The 20228-nt window shown below is 67.2% G+C and overlaps 4 protein-coding genes across 4 annotated transcripts; 2 read left to right on the top strand and 2 right to left on the bottom strand.

Moving 5' to 3' along the window:
• Positions 1–25: 25 nt before the first annotated feature.
• FARSA (phenylalanyl-tRNA synthetase subunit alpha) lies at positions 26–3951 on the bottom strand. The gene is made up of 13 exons (XM_088154978.1): positions 3391–3951; positions 3179–3316; positions 3005–3103; positions 2728–2846; positions 2150–2242; positions 1932–2060; positions 1733–1848; positions 1466–1550; positions 1280–1379; positions 814–982; positions 649–726; positions 311–425; positions 26–208 (listed from the first exon to the last, which is right to left on the bottom strand). The coding sequence occupies exons 1-13, from the start codon at positions 3631–3633 to the stop codon at positions 103–105; spliced, it is 1590 nt and encodes a 529-aa protein (XP_088011104.1). The 5' UTR covers positions 3634–3951; the 3' UTR covers positions 26–102.
• Positions 3952–4292: 341 nt separating this feature from the next.
• Positions 4293–7564, top strand: CALR (calreticulin). The gene is given in 10 exon segments (XM_014892298.2): positions 4293–4447; positions 5321–5422; positions 5523–5726; positions 5821–5915; positions 6011–6220; positions 6512–6625; positions 6712–6766; positions 6769–6854; positions 6930–7022; positions 7109–7564. Coding segments are annotated over 10 exon segments (1242 nt in total). The 5' UTR covers positions 4293–4350; the 3' UTR covers positions 7295–7564.
• Positions 7565–7884: 320 nt separating this feature from the next.
• RAD23A (RAD23 nucleotide excision repair protein A) lies at positions 7885–12840 on the top strand. The gene is made up of 9 exons (XM_014892273.2): positions 7885–8052; positions 8715–8876; positions 9338–9513; positions 9989–10044; positions 10326–10453; positions 10665–10740; positions 11027–11157; positions 11866–12021; positions 12345–12840. Exons 1-9 carry the CDS (start codon positions 7930–7932, stop codon positions 12456–12458), a joined length of 1122 nt encoding a protein of 373 aa, XP_014747759.1. The 5' UTR covers positions 7885–7929; the 3' UTR covers positions 12459–12840.
• GADD45GIP1 (GADD45G interacting protein 1) lies at positions 12814–13789 on the bottom strand. Its single transcript, XM_014892272.2, has 2 exons — positions 13420–13789; positions 12814–13318 (listed from the first exon to the last, which is right to left on the bottom strand). Exons 1-2 carry the CDS (start codon positions 13752–13754, stop codon positions 12946–12948), a joined length of 708 nt encoding a protein of 235 aa, XP_014747758.2. The 5' UTR covers positions 13755–13789; the 3' UTR covers positions 12814–12945.
• Between the last annotated feature and the right edge of the window lie 6439 nt (positions 13790–20228).

Raw genomic sequence — 20228 nt, 5'->3', positions numbered from 1 at the left:
AGCACGCACACACACACACAGGCACGACAGAGCACGGGGCTTTATTGGGGGTGGGGACCCCCTCCCTAAAAAGAGGGGACCCCCGGGGGGTGTGGGGGTGTGTCACACGTCCAGGCGGCACATGGGGCTGTCGTAGACCATCTGCAGGTTGACGCGGTGCCCCATGAGCTCCCGGATGTTCTTGATGCCGTATTTGATCATGGTGGGTCTGGGGGAGATGGGGCGATGGAGGGGGGGGGGGGTTAGTGGGTGGGGGAGACGGGCTGGGCCCACAGTGGGGTCCCCCCCCCACAGGTGACCCCCCACTCACCGCTCCAGAGAGAGCCCCCAGGCGATGACAGAGACGTTTTCGGGGAGCCCCATGGGCAGCAGCAGCTCGGGGCGGAAGACCCCCGAGTTTCCCACCTCCACCCATTTCTTCAGCCCTGGGGGGCGAGGGGGGGGGTAAGCGAGGATGAGACGGGGCACCCCAAAGACCCCCTCCCCCAAATACTGGAACCCCAGAGTGCTCCCCTCACTCCGGGGAGGAACTCCAGGTCAGGCTGATCCCCACCCCCAAACCTCGCTCTAAGGGGACCCCCAGCTATAAGAGGAGCCCCCCAAGACGTCCCTGCTGTAAATGGGGACCCCCTCAGGATCCCCCCTCACCCTCGTGGTAGCTGAACACCTCCATGCTGGGCTCCGTGTAGGGGTTGTAGGCGGGTTTAAAACGCAGCTGGGAGATCCCTGGGGGCACACGGGGGGGGGGGGTCAGGGGGGCGCACACGAGGGGTCAGAAGGGTTCGGGGTGCCCCCCCAGTGCCCCCCGTGTACCCAGCTTGGTGAAGAACTGTCGGAGGGTGCCCATGAGGTGGCCCAGGGTGAGCCCCCGGTCGGCCACGACCCCCTCGACCTGGTGGAACTCGGCCAGGTGCGTGGCGTCCAGGCTCTCGTTGCGGAACACGCGGTCGATGGAGAAATATTTCACGGGGCTGAACTTCTCCTGAGGTGGGGGGGGGGAGGACACACGGATGGGGGGGCAGGTGGGACCCCCCCGGACTGCCCCACAACTGCTCTGATCCCCCTCAAATCGCTCTGGGCTTCCTGAACCCCTCCGAACGACGCTGAGACTCCTGAACTGCTCTGACCACCCCAAATCTCACTGACACCCCAAACCTGCTAATGCTCCCAAAAAAATCCTCTGTTCCCCCTCATGGCCATACGCCCCCAGACCCTGCCGAGGCCCCCAAACCCCTCAGACCCTGCCGAGGCCCCCAGAACCCCCCCAAAGTCCCCAGACCTGCCGTGCCAGCTGGAACAGGGCACGGGCACTGGCCGATGTGGTGTGGGTCCTCAGCAGGTTCTTCCGTGCCTCCTCCACCTTCCACTCGTACCTGTAGCTGGTGGGGGCCAAAAAGGGGGTTCAGGGGGGTGGGGGACACATAAGGGACCCCCCCTGAATCGCCCTTGGGGTTGGGGGTCTCACCCCTGTGAGCCATAGCCTCCCTGCGAGTGCACTTTCTTCACCTTGGTGTAGTAGCCAGGGGGCAACTGGGGGGCTTCAGCGGGGTCTGGGGGGGGGGGCAAAAAAGGTGAGGGGGGACTTTGAGAGGGGTCAGAGGGGTTTAAGGGTCAGAAGGATTTCAGGGATCAGAGGGGTGTGGGGTGGTCAGGGGGTTCTGGGGGGGGTCAGAGGGGTCCCAAGGAGGGGTCAGCAGGTCCCTGTGACCCCCCCCCCACCCCCAGCACTCACCCAGCAGGAAGAAAGTGTCGTGCTGGTCACGAGCCGGGTGCTGCTGCGGCTGGAAGAGCGCGTCAAAGTTCCAGAAGGAGCTCTCCACGAAATTATCCGTGCGCATCTCCGTGAACCTGGGGGCCAGCTCCACCTCAGGATGGGGGGAGAGCTCCATCCCCACCTTCCCTGAGCCCCCCCCCCAGGCCCCCTCACTCACCCCATCTCCAGGAAGATCTGGCGCAGCTCCGAGCGCACCTTGAGCAGGGGGTGCAGGTGGCCGCAGGCCGGGGGCAGCCCCAGGGAGGAGAAGTTGTAGGGTTTGAAGGGCAGCTGGCGCCAGGAGCCCCTGCAGGAGGGGGTCAGGGGCCATGGAACGGCCAGGCCAAGCTCACAGAGGGTCCTGGGGGGTCGTGGGGGCTGGGGGGACACACGTACGTGGCGATCATCTCCGGGGTCAGCTCCGTCTCCGGCCGCGCCACGGCCGTGCTGAAGGCGCTGCCTTTGCGGATCCAGTAGGACTTGAGGGTCCTGCAGGGGGGGCAGGAATTCCATCATTCCCTTGGGAACGACCCAGGGCCCCCCGGCTAATTCTTCGCCGGTTGATTTAATTAACGCTAATTCCACTAACGGTCAACTCAGGGATTTGTATTTGTCAAGGCAAGGAGCCTCTCGTTGCACGGTTAAATCATTCAAAGGTTGGTTTTGCTGGGACAAACTGCAGTAAACAAAACCAAAAGGGTTTGAAAATGGGGCAGCTGGGGCTTTAAATTTATGGCCTTTCAAGGACAGAATAATCAGAAAATACCGGGAAAAACCAAAACCCGGAAATTTGGATATTCCCTGCCCGACCAACAGATAACAAAAGGACTAAAGAGTATGGATGAAGCTAAAATGAAACCCGATAAATCAACAACCAAATGGGGAACAAAGCACTGATTAATGAATAGAATTACGCAATTTAGCAGCAATAAATATTAATTTATTAATTTGTCAATTTATTTTGCCCCACTCACGTTTCCAGGAGCAGTTTCCTCCTCTTGAGCTCCGTGCGGTCCCGCTCGGGCAGGGCCTGGGCCCCTCCCGTCCTCACCTGCCCCAGGTGTTCCTGCACCGTGTCCTGCACCGAGGGCACCTGGGGGGGCACGGGGAGACCCCAGGGCTGGGCACAGCCCAACAGGGACCCTCGACATCCCCCCCCGGGACATTCTCGGTTACCGGAGACCCCCAGACCCCTCCTCAGGACACTCCCAGTTCTCGGGGACCCCCGCCCGTTCCCTCCGGGCCACTCACGGCGCGCAGAACGCGGGGACCGCCGGGCGCTCCCTTATCCAGGCGCACCCACTTGTTGGCCATGGCCTTGCTGAAGCCCAAGGAGCCTCCGGGCAGCTTCTGCGGGGACACAGCGGAACGAGTGAGGCGGAGCCCACCGCCGGTTCCCCTCCCTCCGGTGCCCCCGGTACCCACCATGGCCTCGCCCTGGGGCAGCCCCTCCTCGGGGAGGCTCCGGAACAGCCGCACCTCGGGGCTGCCGTCCCGCAGCACCTCCTCGCCCTCGGGGCTCAGCTCCCATCGCGTTGCCGTCCGCGCCTCCGCCTCGATCACCTGCAGCGGCACCGGGATCAGCAATGCCAGCGGCTCCCGGGGGCTCCCCCGCGCCCCGGCCCCGGTGCCCGCACCTCGCCCAGCGCCTGCAGGCTCTTGACGGCGCCCACGAGCGTCTGGTGGTCGACTCCGAGCTCGGCGGCGGCCTCGATGCTGCAGAGCCCCCCAGAAGCCCCGGCCTGGTCCAGCCGCTCCAGGAGCCGCTCAGCCACGCTGGGCGCCATGGCCGGAAGTGAGCCCGGAGCCGCCGGAAGTGCTCTCGGGTCTGCCGGAAGTGCCTCTGCCACACCTGGAGGAGGGAGCGGCGTATTCACCATCTTGGGTGTGGCGCAGACCCCGTGCTAAGCGTGGTGGGCGCCATGTTGAGTGTGGCGTGGTGGCACAGGTGGCTGCAGGGGGGCGCCGTGACATCCCGAGGCTGCACAATGACATCATGAGGTGCGAAGTGGCTCCACCACGGACCCCAGCGGGCTGTTACAGTCCAGACCTTCATTAGAGACCCGCAGCCTGGGTTCACCTTCCTTGTGTTCACACCTGCTGTACCATCACTTAACCAATGACATCATCACCCTTTCACGGCGCTGTACAAAGGCAAAGACGAGTAGGAGACTCCCATACCCCGCGTCTCCAGTGCTCCCTCCCCATATTCGCAATTTCCCCTTCAATTTCTTTCCCCCCCTCCACTCCCAGGCCTGTCCCTTTAAGAGCGCGTGCCCCACGTGACCCCCGGAGCGAGGCAGGGGGCGGGGGGGCGTCTCCCTCCGAACGCGTGGTCGCTCCTCATTGGCCTCCGCGCTCAGCCAATGGGAAGCGGCCATCTGGGACGCCAACGTTCGGGGGCGCCGTCGCCGCCGGCGGGCGGGCGGGCGGCCAATGGGAGAGGGCCGCGCGCGGGCTCGGGCCAATGGCACCGCGGCGGAGGCGGGGCGAGGGGCGGCGGGCATATAAAAAGCCGCGGCACCTCCTCCCCCCTCCGCAGTGCCGGGCGGCGCCGGGCCGGGACGGACGGAGCGAGTGTGCCCTGATCCCTCGCCATGAGCCCCCTCAGCGTCCTCGCCCCCGTCCTTCTCGGAGCCCTCCTGGCGGCCGCCGGCCCCACCCAGTTCTTCCGCGAGGAGTTCGGGGATGGAGGTGAGGGAGGGGCCGGGCGGGGGTCCCTGAGGGCGGGGCCTGAGGGGGGGGCTCCTGAGGTTAAGGGCTTGGGGGGGCGGTGCCTGAGGAGGCTGGGGGGCGTCTGAGGGGAGACAGGATGGGAGGACCCTCTTGTGTTTTGTGAGGGGAGAGAATGGAGGGATCACCCCCTCTTTTCTGAGGGGAAAATGGGGGGATCCTCCTGTAATCTGTGAGAGGAGAGAATGGTAGCACCCCCTATGACTTTTGAGGGGAGAAAGGGGCTGCTCCCATGTATTTTCTGAGGGAAGAGAATTGCGTGTGTGTCCCCCCTCTCCCTGTGTTTTGTGAGGGGACAATGGAGTGATTTAAGGAAAGAACGGGGGGACCTTTCTCTATACTATGAGGAGAGAATCGGGGGGACCCTCCTGTGATCTCTAAGGGGGAAAAAGGAAGGGATTTTTCTGTGTTCTGTGAGGGCAGAGAATGGGGGGGAGCACAGGCCCCGTGCTCTCTGAGGTGACAGGGGATGGCAGGAGGCCGCTCCTCACGTGTGGGGAGTGAGTGGGTGTCGGGACAGGGAGGACGAGGGTGCTGGGGTGTCTCCCTGGGCCAGCAAAGGTGGGGGTCACCTGAGGGATAGAGTCGGGGACCTCAGGGGCAGCCCTCGAGCAGAGCTGGGCAGGTAGAGCAGGATAAGAGGGGAAAGGAGCAGGAAAAGGATTGTGAGGAGCACAGCACCCGCATGGAGAGGAGCCTCTGGGGAAACCTCGCTTCCCCCTAGAACCCCAAATCCATCCTGCAAGGAACCTGCCCAAGCCCTGAGCTCTTTGGGGGTGCAGGGGGGACCTTCCTGGAGGAGTCCAGGATCCTGACACTCCCCCCCCCTCGCAGACGCCTGGACCCGCCGGTGGGTGGAATCCAAGCACAAACCCGACTACGGGCGCTTCGTGCTCACCGCCGGGAAGTTTTACGGCGACGCCGACAAGGACAAAGGTGAGCGGGGCCGGTGGGGTCGTGGCAGGTGGGGGGAGGACCTCGAGGAGGGGGGGGTGTGGTTCCCTCCCCGTTGCTCAGCGCACCCCACGTCGCGCAGGGATCCAGACGAGCCAGGACGCCCGGTTCTACGCCCTGTCCTCGCGCTTCGAGCCCTTCAGCAACCGTGACAAGACGCTGGTGGTGCAGTTCACGGTGAAGCACGAGCAGAACATCGACTGTGGCGGTGGCTACGTGAAGCTCTTCCCTGCCAGCCTGAACCAGGAGGACATGCACGGCGACTCCGAGTACAACATCATGTTTGGTGGGTGTTCCTGCTTTATTTTGGTTTTTTTTAGCCCATTTCAGGGTGGTCTCAACCCCCCTTCCCTGACCCTTCGTGTGCCCCCCCGCTCCAGGTCCTGACATCTGCGGCCCTGGCACCAAGAAGGTCCACGTGATCTTTAACTACAAAGGGAAGAACGTGCTGATCAATAAAGATATTCGCTGCAAGGTGGGTGTGTGGGGGGGTGGTTTGGGGGGGTCCTGCTGTCCCCCACGGGGGGGCGTTTCCAGCCCTGCTGAGCCCCCCTCCCCCCGTGTCCCCAGGATGACGAGTTCACCCACCTGTACACGCTGGTGGTGAGGCCGGACAACACCTACGAGGTGAAGATCGACAATGCCCGCGTGGAGTCGGGGAGCCTGGAGGAGGATTGGGATTTCCTGCCCCCAAAAAAGATCAAGGACCCCGAGGCCAAGAAACCCGACGACTGGGACGAGCGGGCCAAGATCGATGACCCCGAGGACACCAAGCCTGAGGTGGGGAGGGGGTCCAGGGGGGCTCTGGGGTGCATTGTGGTGGTGCCCTGATGGGATTTGGGGGGCTAAGGGAGCTCTGGGGGCTTTCTGGGAGCTGTGGGAGTAACTTAGGAGTCTCTAGGAGATTTAGGGGGGGGTTGTAAAAAGCTTCTGTCAGGATTAGAGGGAGAATAGCGGGACTCTGAGAGGGACTGGGTGAGAACTGTGGGATTCAGGGAACTCGGAGAGGTCTGTGCCACCATCCCGGGAGGTCATAGCAGCCCCCTGACCCTTCCTGACCTTCTTTTCCAGGACTGGGACAAACCCGAGCACATCCCAGACCCCGACGCCAAGAAACCAGAGGACTGGGACGAGGAGATGGACGGGGAGTGGGAGCCCCCCGTGATCCAGAACCCCGAGTACAAGGTGAGTTCTGGGGGGCCTGCAGGGGGCTAGGGGGGGCTGGGGAAGGGGCTGTGCCCTCTCTGAACCCCGTTTTGTCGCCCCCCCAGGGCGAGTGGAGGCCGCAGCAGATCGACAACCCCGACTACAAGGGCAAGTGGGTGCACCCGAGATCGACAACCCCGAGTACAGCCCCGACCCCCTGCTCTACTCCTACGACAGCTTCGGGGTCATCGGCCTCGACCTCTGGCAGGTGAGGGGGGGTCCTGGGAGGGCCTCGGGGGGTCCCAAGGAGCTCTAGGACCCCCTGACTCGCCCATCCCCACAGGTGAAGTCAGGCACCATCTTTGACAACTTCCTGATCACGGACGACGAGAAGCTGGCAGAGGAGATCGGGAATGAGACTTGGGGGGCCACCAAGGTAAGGGAGGGGACGAGACCCCCTGTGAGCCCCCCCAGGACCCTCGGTGACCCCCCCCCGGTGACCTCCCCACCCCCCTCCTGCAGGACGCAGAGAGGAAGATGAAGGAGCAGCAGGACGAGGAGCAACGGAAGAAGCAGGAGGAGGAGGAGAAGCAGCAGAAAGAAGAGGAAGGGGACGATGAGGGCGATGGGGACGAGGAGGACGAGGATGAGGAGGAGCCCGAGGCCGAGCCCGAGGAGGCGGAGGCGGCCCCGCGGGACGAGCTGTGAGGGTCCCGCGGCGGGACCGTTCTGTCTCTGTGAGACCTGGACTCTTTTCTATGGGCGCCGCCGCCCGCGGGCCCGGGGAAGCCGCGACCGCGCCGGGAGCGAACCGGCACGGCCGGGACCGAACCGGCACCGGGCGCCCTTCGGGGCGAGGACTCAGGACCAGCGCCGGGGGTGGGGAGGGTGCGGTGGGGGGGAAACACCGGCGGTGTCGCACGGGACTGTACGGGGGTGTCGCGATCCGGTTTCTATTAAATTAACGATCGTCCCGGCGCCGCGGCTTCCTTCTCTTTATTCCTCCTTCCCCTCCGCCCGCGCCATGTTGCGGCCGCCGCCATTTTGTGCCGCCGCGCTCGTCACGTGACCGCGGGCGGTCCCGCTCTTTAAAAACCCTCGCCTGTGTCACGTGACGGAGAGCGGCCCGCGCGCGGTTTTTTCCGGCGTCACGTGACTCACGAAGCATTAATTAGCCCATCTCCTGTGCCACGTGACCAGGGATAGCCCCCGCGCGACCGTTCCGGTGTCACGTGACGTGAGAGGGACCGCGGGAGAGAGGCGCGCGCGCGGGCGCCGTGACGCATTTCCGGCGCCGCGGCGGAAGCGGCGGGGCCGCCTAAGATGGCGGCGGCGTGAGTTGCATGTTGTGGGGCCGCCGGGAGGAGCCGCCGCCGCCCCGTCCCCGTCCCGCCATGGCGGTGACCGTGACGCTGAAGACGCTGCAGCAGCAAACCTTCAAGATCCGCATGGAGCCGCACGAGACGGTGAGGCCGCGGCGGAGCCCCCGCGGGGGGCGCGGGCGGGGCCGGGCTGGGGATGGGCCCGGAGCTCGCTCCCCCCGCGCCCTCACCCCGCGCCTGCCTAAGGGAGGGGTCCGGACCCTCCCGGCACTCGCCAGGGCCAGGATGGAGCTGGGTGAGGGGGGGGGCGGGGTCGCCGTGTCCCCCGTACCCCCCTTTTGGCGGGGGCACAACCGGGGGGCGTCACCGTGTGCCCCTCGTCTCATTTGGGGGGAGCGAAGCCATAGATGCCAGCCAAGGGGGGCAGCTCCGTGTGCTGCCGCCCTCCCCGTTTTCGGGGGGTTCTCTCCTCTTTTTGGGGGTCCCCCATGTGAGGGAGAAGCGAGTGGCCTCACTCGGGGGGCTCCGTATCCCCCCACTCCCAATTTTGTGAGGGGGATCTGGCGGGGAAACTCCGCGTCTTTCCATCCCTGGTTTTGAGGGGAGAAACTCGAGAGGCGTCACTGTCTGGATTTTTTAGGGGGGACACCCTGAGATCCCCCCGCCTTTAGGGGCAGCTCAAGAGCGATCGTTTGGGGAGACGATTTAAGAAAATTCCTCAGGAATATTTGGGATTTATCCCTGCCCCTCAAATCCAGTTTTGGGGGAACTGTTTTTCGGGTGCCCTGAGCCCATCCTGGCCGCAGGTGCGGGCGCTGAAGGAGAAGATTGAGGCTGAGAAGGGCAGCGATGCCTTTCCCGTGGCGGGACAGAAACTCATTTACGCCGGGAAGATCCTGAGCGACGATGTCCCGATCCGGGAGTACCGGATCGACGAGAAAAACTTCGTGGTGGTCATGGTGACCAAGGTGAAACCCCCCCCCTCCCCGGGGGAGGGTCTCCAGAGGGTCTGAGAGGAACCCTGGGTGGGGGGAGGGAGAGTTTTGGGGGTCCCCGTGGAGGGTCTGGAGAGTCTCAGGGGGCTTGGAGCCATTTGGGTGAAGCCTGAGGGGTTTCTGGGAGGGATTTGGGGGTCCCTGTGAAGGGTTTGGAGGGTCTGAGGGGTCTTAGGATCATTTGGGTGAAGCCTGAGGGGTCTCTGGGTGGGTTTTGGGGGTGCCCTGGGAGAGTCTGAGGGGTCTTGGGGTCATTTGGGCAAACCCTGTGGAGGGTTTGGAGGGTCTGAGGGGTCTCGGGTCATTCCGGGGATCCCTTGGGAGGGATTTTGGGGTCTCCAGGTAGGCTTGAAGGTTCCAAGTCCCTTGGGGGCCATTTTTGGGGGGAGGGGGTGGTCCCAGGACATCCCCAACCCCCTCCTCCTCCTCCTCAGGCCAAGTCAGCGCTGGGCTCGGCAGCCCCCGAGGCCGGAGCCCCCTCGGAGCCCCCCGCAGCCCCCCCAGGGCCCCCCCCGGCCGCCGACGCTGCCCCCCCCCCTCCGGCCGCCCCCAGCGAGGAGCCCCCGGCCCAGGACCCCCCTGCTCTCACCCTGGCCGAGCCTGCTGCTGGGTAAAGGGGGCCGGGAGTGATTTTGGGGGGGTGATTTAATCAGATTGTGGGGCTTGGGGGGGCCAGGAGTGATTTTGGGGGGTGATTTAATCAGATTGTGGGGCTTGGGGGGGCCAGGAGTGATTTTGGGGGTGATTTAATCAGATTGTGGGGCCGGGGGGGGTCAGGAGGGCGTTTATGGGGGGCTGCAGTATTGGGGAGGGGGAATTGAGAGGTGGGAGGGGTCGTTTAATCAGATTTTGTGGGGTTTTAGGGGGGGAATCGTGGGGTCTGGGGTGGATTTAAGGGACAGGAGAAAACTTTGTGGGGGTCGTTGGTTGAGATTTGGTGTGAGAGCACCAGGAGGGTTGGGGGGAGGCTGTTCTGGAGATTCACAGGGATTTTTGGGGGGTCACAGGAGGTTTTTGGGGGGGTCACAGGAGGTTTTGAGCTTTCTCTCGGATTGTTTTTTGTTTTTTTTTTTCGGGATTTGCAGCTCCGTTCCCCCCCCGGGCAGCTCCGGACGCTCGGCCGACGCCGCCTCCACCCTCGGTGGGTCCCGAGGGGGGTCCTGAGGGGGGTCTGGGGCGAACTTGGGGCTGGGATGGGGGTTTGAGGTTTGGGGGCCTCACTTGTGAGGCCAAAAGGAAGAGATTTTCGGTGTCTCCCACTCGCTGAAATTCGGGAAAAATTTGATTTTGGGGCCGGAGGGGTCCCAACCCATCACTGCCATGGGGTGCCAACGGCTGGGGGGGACACATTTGAAAGGGAGGGGAGCGGGAGGTTGGTTGGGGGGTCCCTCCCAGCTGATTTTGGGGACGGGGGTCGTGCAGTGACAGGCTCGGAGTACGAGACGATGCTGTCGGAGATCGTGTCCATGGGCTACGAGCGCGAGCGCGTGGTGGCCGCGCTGAGGGCCAGCTACAACAACCCCCACCGTGCCGTGGAGTACCTGCTCACGGTGAGGGGGGCGCGCCGGGGGGGCTTTGGGGGGGCTTTGGGGGGGCTGAGGGGGCAGCTCCAGCTCCAATAATGCTCGTGGGATTATTGCGTTATGCTGCGAAAATCCTGATTATCTAATTGTTAATTGTTTAGCTAATGCGAAGGGGGGGTTCAGGGGGTGCTGGGGGGGTCCTGGAGGTGCCCCTGACCCTCTTGTGCCCCCTCCCCAGGGCATCCCTGGCAGCCCCGAGCCCGAGCGCCCGCCGGTGCAGGAGTCCCGCCCTGCGGAGCAGGCCCCGCCCGAAGGTCAGTGGGAGGGGCTCGGAAAATGGGTGTGGCCAAGTGGCCACACCCTCGGAGACTCCGCCCCATTGGAGGGTGTGGCTGGGTGGCCACACCTCCGGAGACTCCGCCCCCTTGGTGGGTGGAGCCAAGCAAATAACATTATTCATTATTTGGGGTGTGGTCTGGGTGAGCCACGCCCACCTTAGGGTGTGGTCTCGGAGGGCGGAGTGGGTCCAGGTGACCCCACCCCATCCAAGCTTTGGGGGAGGCAAAGGGTGTGGTCTCACCTGTCAGCCACACCCCACAGGTGAGAACCCGCTGGAATTCCTGCGGGAGCAGCCCCAGTTCCAGAACATGCGCCAGGTGATCCAGCAGAACCCGGCTCTGCTCCCAGCCCTGCTGCAGCAACTGGGCCAGGAGAACCCCCAGCTGCTGCAGGTACCCCCAAAGCCCACCCTGATACCCCCTGAACCCACCCTGATACCCCTGAACCCACCCTGACACCCCCTAAACCCACCCTGATACCCCCAAACCCACCCTGATACCCCCTAAACCCACCCAGACATCCCTAAACCCCACCCTGACACCCCCTGAACCCAGCCAGAGCTTCCCTAAACCCCACCCTGACACCCCCAAACCCACCCTGATACCCCCAAACCCACCCTGATACCCCCTAAACCCACCCAGAGCTTCCCTAAACCCCACCCTGACACCCCCAAACCCACCCTGATACCCCCTAAACCCACCCTGACACCCCCTAATCCCACCCTGACACCCCCTAAACCCACCCAGAGCTTCCCTAAACCCCACCCTGACACCCCCAAACCCACCCTGATACCCCCTAAACCCACCCTGACACCCCCTAAACCCACCCAGACATCCCTAAACCCACCCAGACATCCCTAAACCCCACCCTGATACCCCCAAACCCACCCTAACATCCCTAAACCCCACCCTGACACCCCCTGAACCCACCCTGACACCCCCAAACCCACCCTGATACCCCCTAAACCCACCCTGACACCCCCAAACCCCACCCTGACACCCCCAAACCCCACCCTGATACCCCCCAAACCCACCCAGAGCCCCCCTAAGCCCACCCAGGACCCCACCTGGGCTGACCACACCCCCTCGCCATCCCCCCAGCAAATCAGCCAGCACCAGGAGCAGTTCATCCAGATGTTGAACGAGCCCCTGGGCGAGCTGGGCGAGCTGGAGGGGGAGGTGGGAGCCATCGGGGACGAGTCCCCCCAGATGAATTACATCCAGGTGACCCCGCAGGAGAAAGAAGCCATAGAGAGGGTGAGCAGGGCACTGGGGTGGCAGGGGCTCAAATGGCATTAATTAAAAACTCCTAATTAACGTTTGTGGGCGGTGCTGGCAGCAGGGCCCAGAGCTAATATAGCTCAGGTGCTCTTATTAGCACCCACAATTAAAAACTGATGGGAAATGAATTCTTTAGGGCACAGAGTGAAGGGGAAATGGGAAATATTAGGGGTCAGGGTTCAAGGGGACAAGAGGTGACACCAGAAGGGCTCAGGGTTGGTGGGGTCAGGGTCACCAGGGCTGGGCCGTGCCGTTTTGGGGGGCGCAGGAGCCCGGGTTTAACCCCTCGGTGCCCACAGCTGAAGGCGCTGGGCTTTCCCGAGAGCCTGGTGATCCAGGCCTACTTCGCCTGCGAGAAGAACGAGAACCTGGCGGCCAATTTCCTGCTCAGCCAGAACTTCGACGACGACTGAGGGACCCCCCCAGCCCTCCCCCCGACCTGGGGGGGGGCTCCTTTTGCCTCTGGGGGGGGGGTCCCACGCTGTGTGGGGGAGGGGTAAGGATGCAGTTTGACCCATCCCCCCCTCCTACCCCGGAGCCTCGGGGGAGTTGGGGATCCCCAGCCCGGCCCCCCCCCCATCCCGGGAGCAGGGGGAGCCCCTCCCTGCTTTGGGGAGGGGGGGGGTCTCAGCACCCGCTTTTCTCCTTGCCCCCCCCCTCCCCTCCCCAAAAAAAAAACCTGACCCCCCCCCTCCCTGTCAGGCCCCGGGGAAGGGAGGGTGGGGGAGGGAGGGGCGGCGCCGCAGAACAACCAGAACTGGCGGCAAAGAGATTAAATGCAGAGTTTTAAACCCATTTTTGGGGGTGTCCTCGTTTTCTGGAGAGGGGAACTGGGGAGGAGCAGCTCCTGGGGGGAGCTCGGGGGACAGTCCCGGTGGTCTCTGGACAAGGAGCGGGGGGTCAGGAGGTGTCCCCGGGGGTTCTGGGGGTCGTCTCCTCGCCCTCCGGGGTGGTTCCCGGGAGCGGCCGTGCAGCCGCCGCCGCCTCCGCCGCGGCCAAAGCGCTCCGAGCCGCCTCCTCCCGCTCCTGCCGCCGGCGCCGCTTCTCCTCCCGCCGCTGCTGCCGCTCCATCTCGTCCAGCAGCTCCTGGGCTCGGGCAGAGGCGCGGGCGGGGGTCCCGGGCCGCGGGAGCCCCCCCAGCCCAGCCTCGGCCAGGAGCCGCTGCCGCCGCGCCGCGTCCGCCCGCGCCCGTTCCCGCAGCGCCTCCCGCTCCCGGCGCCACGCGGCCACGCGGGCCGGCATCGCCGCCAGGCTGCGGGCCACCAGCTCCTCCCTGGGCACGAAAACGGGGACACCGTGAAGCCACCCCCAAAGCCCCTTTCCCGGTTCTCCCGGTAGCGCCGGGCAGAACGGGCCCGGTGCTCCCAGCCCCACCTCTCCTTTCTCCGCCGCGCCTCCTCCCGCTCCCTCTGATCCAGCACGGCCTCCACATCCCGCAGCGGCGGGTCCCACTCGCGCTCCTCCTCCTCCGCCTCCCGCAGCTGCTCCGGGCTCGGCCACAGCCGCCACACCTCCACCCCCGACGCTTCCCCGAGCCGCCCGAACCGCCGCGCGGCCGCCCGCGGGTCCTCGGGGTCGGCTGGAGCCGGGCCCGGGCGGCGGCGCAGCGGATCCGCCCGGTAGGGCCGCGCCGGGGCCGGGACCGGCACCGAGAGACGGGACCGGGCCGGGCCCAGCGCCAGCAGCGCCCGTCGCAAGGGCGCCGCCATCTTGAGCGCGCGCCGGAAGTGACGCAAAACGGCTGAAGGCGCGGGCGGAAGTCGGGCGGGAGCGAAGGGGCGCTGTTAAAGTAGGCGGGGTTAAAGTGGGGCGGGGTTAAATGGGGCGGGGTCAGCGCTGGGGTGTGGTTTGTGGGCGTGGCTACCAGGGTGGAGGGCGGGGCCTGAGCGGGGGCGCCCCGGGCCGGGGGTCGCGGGGGGACCCGGGGGGCGTCAGGGGGCACCGGAGGGTCCCGGGGCCTTTCCGGGACCGAATCACCGCGGGGGAGTTCAGGGGAGTCCAGGGGGGCTCGGGGGGGGGGGGGCCATGGGAGCAGCGTCCCGTGAGTGCTCGGGGTGGGGGGGGACCGGAGAACACCGGGGGGGAACCGGGGAACACCGAGGGGGGTCCCACGAGCGGCGCTGGCTCATCCCGGGGGTCCCGGGAGGGTTTTAGGGACCCCCGTGGGGAAATTCGGCTCCTCCGTGGGGCAGCTGCCACCCCAAAACGGCACCGGGAGGGGGGCGGGGGGCGCATTGCCAGCGACCCCTCGGCTCCTCCCCGTGGGGGGGGGCTGGGCTGGGGGCGGACCCCCCCTAAACCCCCCCCTAAACCCCCCCAAACCTTTTCAGCCGCCGCCAAGCCCGGGGCCGCTGCCAAGCGCTGGGCGCCGTTAACCCCTCCGTGCCCGCCGCCCGCCCTCCGGACCCCCCCCCATCACCGGGATCCCCCCCCCCATCACCGGGATCCCCCCCCTCGGGAGGGGCCGAGGCGGGGAACGGGGAGAGGGTAACGGGAGAAATGAGGAGGGGGCTGCCGGGCGGCGGGGCCGCTCCTCGCGGGGCCCCTCGGGGGGGCCGCGGCCCCCGGAACGTCGGGGCCCCCCCTGCCCGCCCTGGCGGGAGCTCCGGGGGCCGCGGAGAGGGCGGGGGGCGGGCGGGGGGGGGGGGGGGGGGAGCCCTAATGGCTTCCAGGCCTCGGCAGCCGCCGAAAATCTGCCGCGAAGCTGAGCCAAAATCCCCCGAAATCGCCCCAAAAGCTTTCCTGGGCCTCCTCGCGAGGGGGGTTCCAAAGGGCTGGGACCCCCCGGCTCCCCCCCCGCCGGCCGCGGGGCTCGGGGGTCCCGATTTCCCCCTCGGCCGGTGAAACCGGGGCCCCCTAAACCTGGCCAGCGGGAGGGGGGCCCCATTTCGGGGCGGTTTCGCCCGAATTTGGGGATTCTGCGCTGCCCGCATTTGTCGGGTCCCGCTGCCCCCAGCCCCGAATTTCCTGGCCGGGGGGGGGGGGGTTGGGGTGGGGACACCTGTGTCCCCACCGCGGGGCTGGCAGGTGACACTCGTGCCTATCGCGACAGCTCGCAGCGCGCCAAAAGCCGTGTCGCGACATGCCGGGGAGTGTCGCGCCCCGTGCGGGCACCGTCACATCGCCGTGTCCCCCCCCGCCACCCCCCGCCGGCTCCATCTGCAGCCGCAGCCGGTGACAGCGACACATCTGGCGCGGGGGGTCCCCGAGCAGCTGGTGGGGACGGGGGGGACACACGGGGGGGGCTCGGCAGCCCCCGAGCGCCGCCCGGACGCGAGGATTTGGGTCCCCTCTGTCCCCGGTGTCCTGTGCCCGGTGTCCCCTCCCGGTGCTGGCGGGGCGGGGGTTTTGTCCCCCTGTGTCCCCCGCTATGGGTGGGGGGGGGGGGACACATCTGTGCCACCCACGGGGGGCTGGGACACCCCCAGGGACACTCCTGGGGTCCCCTCCTCTTGTCCCCAAAGCCGCGTCCCCCTCGTGCCACCCCGCGGGGCTGGGGGCGGTGGAGGCTCCGGCAGCGAAGGGGTGACAGTGGCGGTGGTGGCGGTGCCAGCGCTGGCACCGGGTGGTGACAGATGGCGGAGGGACGCGGCCGCAGCCGGAATGACAGATGAGGCTCCGCCGTCACCGCCGCTGCCATCGCCACTGTCACTGTCACTGTCACTGCCATCGCCGTGTCACTGTCACCGCCAGTGTCACCCGCACCGCCGTGGCACTGTCACCACCACTGCCATCACCGTGTCACTGCCATCGCCGTGTCACTGTCACCGCCAGTGTCACCCGCACTGGCACTGTCACTGTCACTGCCATCACCGTGTCAGTGCCATCACCGTGTCACTGCCGGTGTCACCCGCACCGCCATGGCACTGTCACTGCCATCACCGCGTCAGTGCTATCGCTGTGCCACTGTCACCGCCAGTGTCATTGTCACCACTACTGCCATAACTGTGTCACCGCCAGTGTCACCCGCACCGCCATGGCACTGTCACTGTCCCCACCCCACGGCACTGTCCCTGTGGCTCTCATTGTCACTGTCACTGTCACCACACAGCCACCGGCGCTGGCCCTGGACCTGTCGTTGTCTGTGCACTGCCACTGTCACCGGCGCTGCCACCGCGGCCACCGCCGCTGTCACTGTCACCTGTGGGGACCTTCAGGGCCTGTGGGGTCACAGCGCTGCTGGGAGAGGGGTGCAGAGAGGGTGGCGGCCACCCCACGTCCCCCCGGTGTCCCTCGTGTCCCCCCTGTGCCCCTCGTGTCCCCCCTGTGCCCCTCGTGTCCCCCATGTCCTCCTGTGGGTCCCACTGTGCCCCTCGTGTCCCCGATTGTCCCCTCACCTCCCCCCGTGTCCCCAAGTGTCCCCAAGTGTCCCCTGGCGTCCCCCCCCCCGCTCCATCCCGACATGGGCGTGGCTTGTGCCACCACGGGCGTGTCCCCTGGAGGAATGGGCGGTGCCAACCCCGCACTGGGCGTGTCCTCGTCCACGTGGGGCGTGTCCCCCGAGTGGGCGTGGCCTCTCCCCCCGGTGGGCGTGGCCGGCGCGCGCTTCCCGCGGCAAAAGTGCGGCGGGCGCCAACTTCGGGCAAAACTTTCCCCGCGCGCCGCCGGCACCGGGACCCCCGGGACCCCCCGGCACCCCCCGGAGCCCCCCGCCATGCCCCGCCGCGGCTGACACCGCCGCCATGTACTCCCCGTATTGCCTCACCCAGGTACGGCCGCACCGCGGGGGCCGGGACCGGGACCGGGACCGGGAGGCGCCCGGTAACGGCGGGGGTGGGAGGGGGGGGGGGGTTGGACCGGTGCCCTTTGCGGCTCGCCGCGATCGGCTGCTGCACCCACCCCCCCAAAATAAAATAAATGGGGTGTAATGGGTGGGGTGGCGACCCCTCCGCTGTGGCCGCGGCTGCGGGGACCGAGATCGGGCCGGTCCGGTCCGGCCGTCCCGGAGCGGGAGCTCCCGGTTCTGCCTCGATGCGGGGCGGATCCGAGCCCCGGGACCCCCGGCCCGGTGCCTCGGGGACCCCTCGGGGGGCGCGGGGGGTTCGGTGCGGGACCCCGGGGACGGGACCGCCGCTTCTACCGGGGGGGTTTCGCGCCCTCGGCACCGCCGGGACGGGCGGGACCCCGGTCCCGGTGCGGGGTTGTGGCTCCGGGATCCCTCAGAGCGCGGCCGGGAGGTTCCGGGGGGCGACTTCGGGGGCTGGACACGGGCGAAACCGCGCGGGGCCACCAAGTCCGGGGGGCGCCTCATTCTGGGGGGGGGCTTTGGGGTCGGGGGGGGTCCGTGAGTCCCTTTTTGGGTGGGGGGCCGCGTGGGGAGGAGCAACCCCGTGCGCTTCTCGGGGAGGGCACAACTCGGGGGCTGTGGCACGGGGGTCCCTTTAGGGGTCCCATCCCCCCCGCGCTGTCCCGGGTCACCCTCTGTGTCCCCCCCCCCCCAGCTCGATTTGCGGGGCGTTGCTGTCGCCCCCCGTCCCCCCCCCCCGTCCCCCCTCCGGCTTTGCCCTTTTCTCCCGCTTTTCGGGGCGGTTTTGGCGGCCGGTTGCGTCTGGGCCGGCGGCCAGCGGCGCTTCTCGCAGCTTCGGCGCCCGCCCCGCACACGCGTGTGCACGCGCCAGGGACACGCCAGCACCACGCTCGTGTGCCCCCCCCCCCCAAAAATTTACCACCCCCCAAACCCCCCCCCCCCCCCCCACCCCGCGGCCTCCCTCGTGCCTGGCACACGCGTGTGCGCGCTCCCCTCGTGCCGCCCTTTTTTTTTTCCCCCCTCCGCAGCCGTTTCGGGGCGGTTTTGGGTCGGTGCCACCGGTGGATTTTGGGCGCTGGGGTTGTTACCGGGAGCGGCCGGAGCGGGAGGTGTCACGGCCCGCAAGGGACAAGCGGGCACGGGTTGGGTTTGGTGTCCTCCCGGTGTCCCCTGGCAGCGGATTTGGCCTCCGTGGTGAAACCTCAGGCTCTGGTTGTCGGTGCCACGGCTGCTGGCTGGGCCAGGATCCTCTGCATCCCCTCCGTGTCCCCTCCCTTGTCCCCCTCAGTGTCCCTCTGCATCCCTGAGGGTCCCCCCGTGTCCCTTCCCCGCCACACTGAGCCACCCCCTGCCCATCCCCGGGGTCGCTGGCACCATCCCGGTGTCACCGTTGCTGTCACCACCCGGCCCGTGGTGGCCCCGGTGGCCACGGGGGGTGATGGATGGCCAAGCGGGTCACACGGTGCAGGGCTGGCAGGAGCCGTGCGTGGCGCAGGTGTGAACACACATGAAAAGGTACAGGTGTGACACGGGTGTGTGATGGGGCACAGGTGTGACAGGGGTGACGGGGCGCAGGTGTGACGAGGACAGAGGCATCACCCGCGCGTGGCGAGTGCCAGGCGTGAACGAGGTGGCCCCCGCGCCGTGGCTGATGCAATCGGGGCAGGGGGAGCCACCACCACCCCCCCCTTGGCCTCCGTGTGGGGGTGACACGCGTGGGGGACACACCGAGGAGGGGGGGGGACACACACGCGTGTGACACACCTGGGCACGCGTGGCTTTGCGTGTCGCGCTGCCGCAGCCCCGTGTGACCGTGCTGGGCTGAGCCCCCTCCCCGTGTCCCCCCCACCGTGTCCCCCCGTCGCCGGCGGCATCAATAATGGAGGAGCCCTTGGCCGGGCCGGGGGGGCCCTGAATTATTGATGGGCCACAAAAAGCTTTCTTGGACGCCGCAAGCACCGCGGGGCCCCCCCGGCCCGGGGCTGGCACGAGGCCACCGGGGCTGGGGGGGTGGGGGGGGGGCGAGGGGTCCGCGCTGGGGAGGGAGCGGGGCCGGGCTGTGTGGGGAGGGGGCGGGGGGGATGCGGGGAACGCCGCGGTCCGGCGGTGCCAAACGGCACCGATCGGCCACGGAACCAGCCGGGACCACCCCCAGCCCCCCCTCCGGGATGTCGGGGTCCCGGTTCGGAGCGTGGGGAGCGGGGGATCGGAGCGTGGGGAGCGGGGGGTGGCGAATGCCCCGGGTTCCCCTCGAGCCGCCCGGAGCGCCTGGATGCTCCACGTGGCTGCGGGCAGGGCCGGGCGGGCGCTTCCTCTGCGCGCCCCCCCCCTTCCCAAAATACCACAGCTCCCCCCCCCCCCCACTCCCCCCCGAGTGCCACGATCCCCCCTCCAGCGCCAGACACCCCTGCCCGTGCCACGGTGCCCCCAAAACGCCCGGGTCTCCCCTTTCCAGCCGCCTGGTCCCCTGCCAGAACCATCCGGCGCGTTCTCTCCGAGGCCACCTGGATGCCAAAATTCCCCCCCCCACACCCCCACCCCGGACATCGGGGTCTCTCGTGGACCCCCCCCCGACTCCTCGCTCGGGGGTCCAGGACACCCCTCACTCGCTCCCACCCCCCTCGGCTGCCCTCCTCCCCCCTCCCCACACACGGGAGGGTCTTGGCAGCGGCGTCAGGGGCCGCCGGGGGGATTTTTGGCGGCAATTCCGGCTGTTTCGGGCTGTTTTCTCTCGCGGCGAAGCCGAGGGCCGGGGGGAGCTGGCAGCGGCACGGGAGGGCGGGCGCAGCCGGGGCGGGGAAGGGAGGGGGGGGGGGGGGGGTGCACAACGAGGAGAGGGAAAGGGGAGGGCGGGGGGGGTGGGGGGGGGGGGGTTGGTTGGTTGGTTTGGATTTTTTTTTTTTTATTCCTTTTTTTTTTTTTTTTTTTTTCTTTCCCTCCTCCTTTTTTTTTTTTTTTTTGTCTTTTTTTTTTTTTTTTTTTTTTTTTTCCCTCTTTTCTGTTTTTTCTGGGCTTTTCCCTCCCGATCCGGCGCCGCCCCCCCTGCCGCCGCGCTGGCGCTCTGCCGGGCGCTCGCAGCTGCGGACGCGGCGACGTGGCTTCGCCCGAGACTGCGGCTCCAATGCGGGGCCGCCGCAGCCAATGGCAGCTCCCGGCACCGCGGCATCGCCACCGGACCCCGCCTCGCCACCGACCCTCGCACCCGCCCCGGGACCCCGGCACGGCCGCTGGCCACGGTGGCCACACAGAGCTCCAGGCCTGAGCCTCCGGATGCTTCCGTGGCAGCCGGAGCCGCTCTGTGCCAGGGCGGGGAGGGGGGCTCAGGTGTTCGGGAGGGGTCTCAGGTGTTGGGGAGGGGTCCAGGTGTCCGGGCGGTGTCGCCGGAGCCGGTGGCTCTTTGTGTGTGCTGAGGTTTAGGTGGGGACCGAGGTGTTTA

This window comes from Sturnus vulgaris, chromosome 33 (genome assembly GCF_052056855.1).
Source record: "Sturnus vulgaris isolate bStuVul1 chromosome 33, bStuVul1.hap1, whole genome shotgun sequence".
Classification (NCBI taxonomy): Eukaryota; Metazoa; Chordata; class Aves; order Passeriformes; family Sturnidae; genus Sturnus; species Sturnus vulgaris.
The sequence above is the reverse complement of the archived record's forward strand: the minus strand, read 5'-3'. Positions and strand labels throughout refer to the sequence as shown.